The sequence below is a fragment of the Pyrus communis genome, chromosome 10, assembly GCF_963583255.1.
Source record: "Pyrus communis chromosome 10, drPyrComm1.1, whole genome shotgun sequence".
In the NCBI taxonomy this organism is placed as follows: Eukaryota; Viridiplantae; Streptophyta; class Magnoliopsida; order Rosales; family Rosaceae; genus Pyrus; species Pyrus communis.
In genome coordinates, this window is record NC_084812.1 from 12,455,598 (window position 1) to 12,457,222 (window position 1,625).

The 1,625-nt window shown below is 41.0% G+C and overlaps 1 protein-coding gene across 1 annotated transcript; it reads right to left on the reverse strand.

The window, feature by feature from the left end:
* Nucleotides 1–419: 419 nt before the first annotated feature.
* On the reverse strand, nucleotides 420–899 carry LOC137747868 (uncharacterized). Its single transcript, XM_068488006.1, has one exon. The coding sequence runs from the start codon at nucleotides 897–899 to the stop codon at nucleotides 420–422; it is 480 nt and encodes a 159-aa protein (XP_068344107.1).
* Nucleotides 900–1,625: the final 726 nt, after the last annotated feature.

The window sequence follows — 1,625 nt, forward strand, 5'->3', positions numbered from 1 at the left end:
TTCCGGTTCCGTAGGAACTCCGAAGTTAAGCGAGAAGAGGGCTAGAGCAATCCCATGATGGGTGACCCACTGGGAAGTTGCTTGTGAGTTCTCAAAAACAAAACAGTGAGGGAATGGTAAGCCCAAAGCGGACAATATCGTGCTATGGTGGTGGAGCGGGCCCGGGAAGTGATCCACCCCAAGCCGGGATGTGACAGATGAACACATTACGTACCCAATAATATACATCTCTCATTTCACACAGTGTTTTACATAGAAATACTGGTTCAAATCTGCATAACTAAAATCTTATATAACAACCCCCATTCGACAATCAACTAGCTAAAACACTTGAAATTAAAAAGGATATTAAGATCAATATGATACATTTGACTTTGATATAATTTAATAATGCAAGATAATTATAGAAGCCACCCCTTCTATTTTGTTCTCCTAGAAACAGCATAGCTCCTACTTCTCGGGTACACATCTCTCTTGACCTGGACTTCTTCAAATTCACACGCCTTGTCTTCGTCAATCCTTCCGATTCCAACACTTCGACTGCGAGGCATGGCGTTGGGCACTCCAGCCACCGGAGGCTGCCTAGGAAGCTGCGCTTTTCGAGCAAGATCGAGTTCAATTTTATTCCTTAAGCTCCTAGCAGAAGCGGCCCTCGTAAGCTCTCTGTTATCTTCGTTATCGGCAGTGCTTGAATTGGTAGAGCTTGTGCTGAAGCTTCTAGGCAAAGAAATTGGGACCTGGGCACCGGGGCATCCCATGGCCGTGCCGTAATCGAATTGACCGGAGCACTCGGTCATGCTCATGATGTAGAAATCCCTGACCTTGATTAAAACCCTTAGGGGGGTCTTCATGAACTTTGTTAGTCTGCTTTCCTTGCTAGGTTTCTTCATGTTTGCCATGATCGAGCATGGAACTGTAGCTAGTCTTGGAAATTTGTATACCGAATAGTTTTGGCTTTTGTGATCTCTCCCCTACGCAAGAAACAAGTGCGTACGAATATATCAAGGAAAAGTGGGAAAGTGAGCAATAATATATATAGAATTGTGGAGATTACATATTAGCTGTTATTGGTACAGCAGTGTCTTAAATAACAACCACTTTAAGATGAAAATGTGATTTACAAATTTATCCTTATGCAGAATGACTTTTAAAGACTTGACTATTAATACTACGGTTTAGTGATATTCCTGAAAATCTTTAAGTTCGATTCTCAACATGTTATTATTGCTGGTACAGTGTGAGGCTTAGCCCTATTCCCCACTCCCACCCCACCCCCTCAGCTAGATTCTATCCTTTGTTTAAAAAAAAAGTCTTAAATCCCAACCACTTTAAGATGAAAATGTGATTTACAAATTTATCCTTATGCAGAATGACTTCTAAAGACCTGACCATTAGTACTACGTTTTAGTGATATTCCTAAAAATCCTTAAGTTCGATTATGCAAAATGACTTCTAAAGACCTGACCATTAGTACTACGTTTTAGTGATATTCTTGAAAATCCTTAAGTTCGATTCTCGACACGTTATTATTGCTAGCCCAATGTGAGGCTTAGTCCCCTTCCCTACTCCCACCCCACCCCCTCAGCTAGATTCTATCCTTTGTTTAAAAAAAAAAAAAAAAAGTC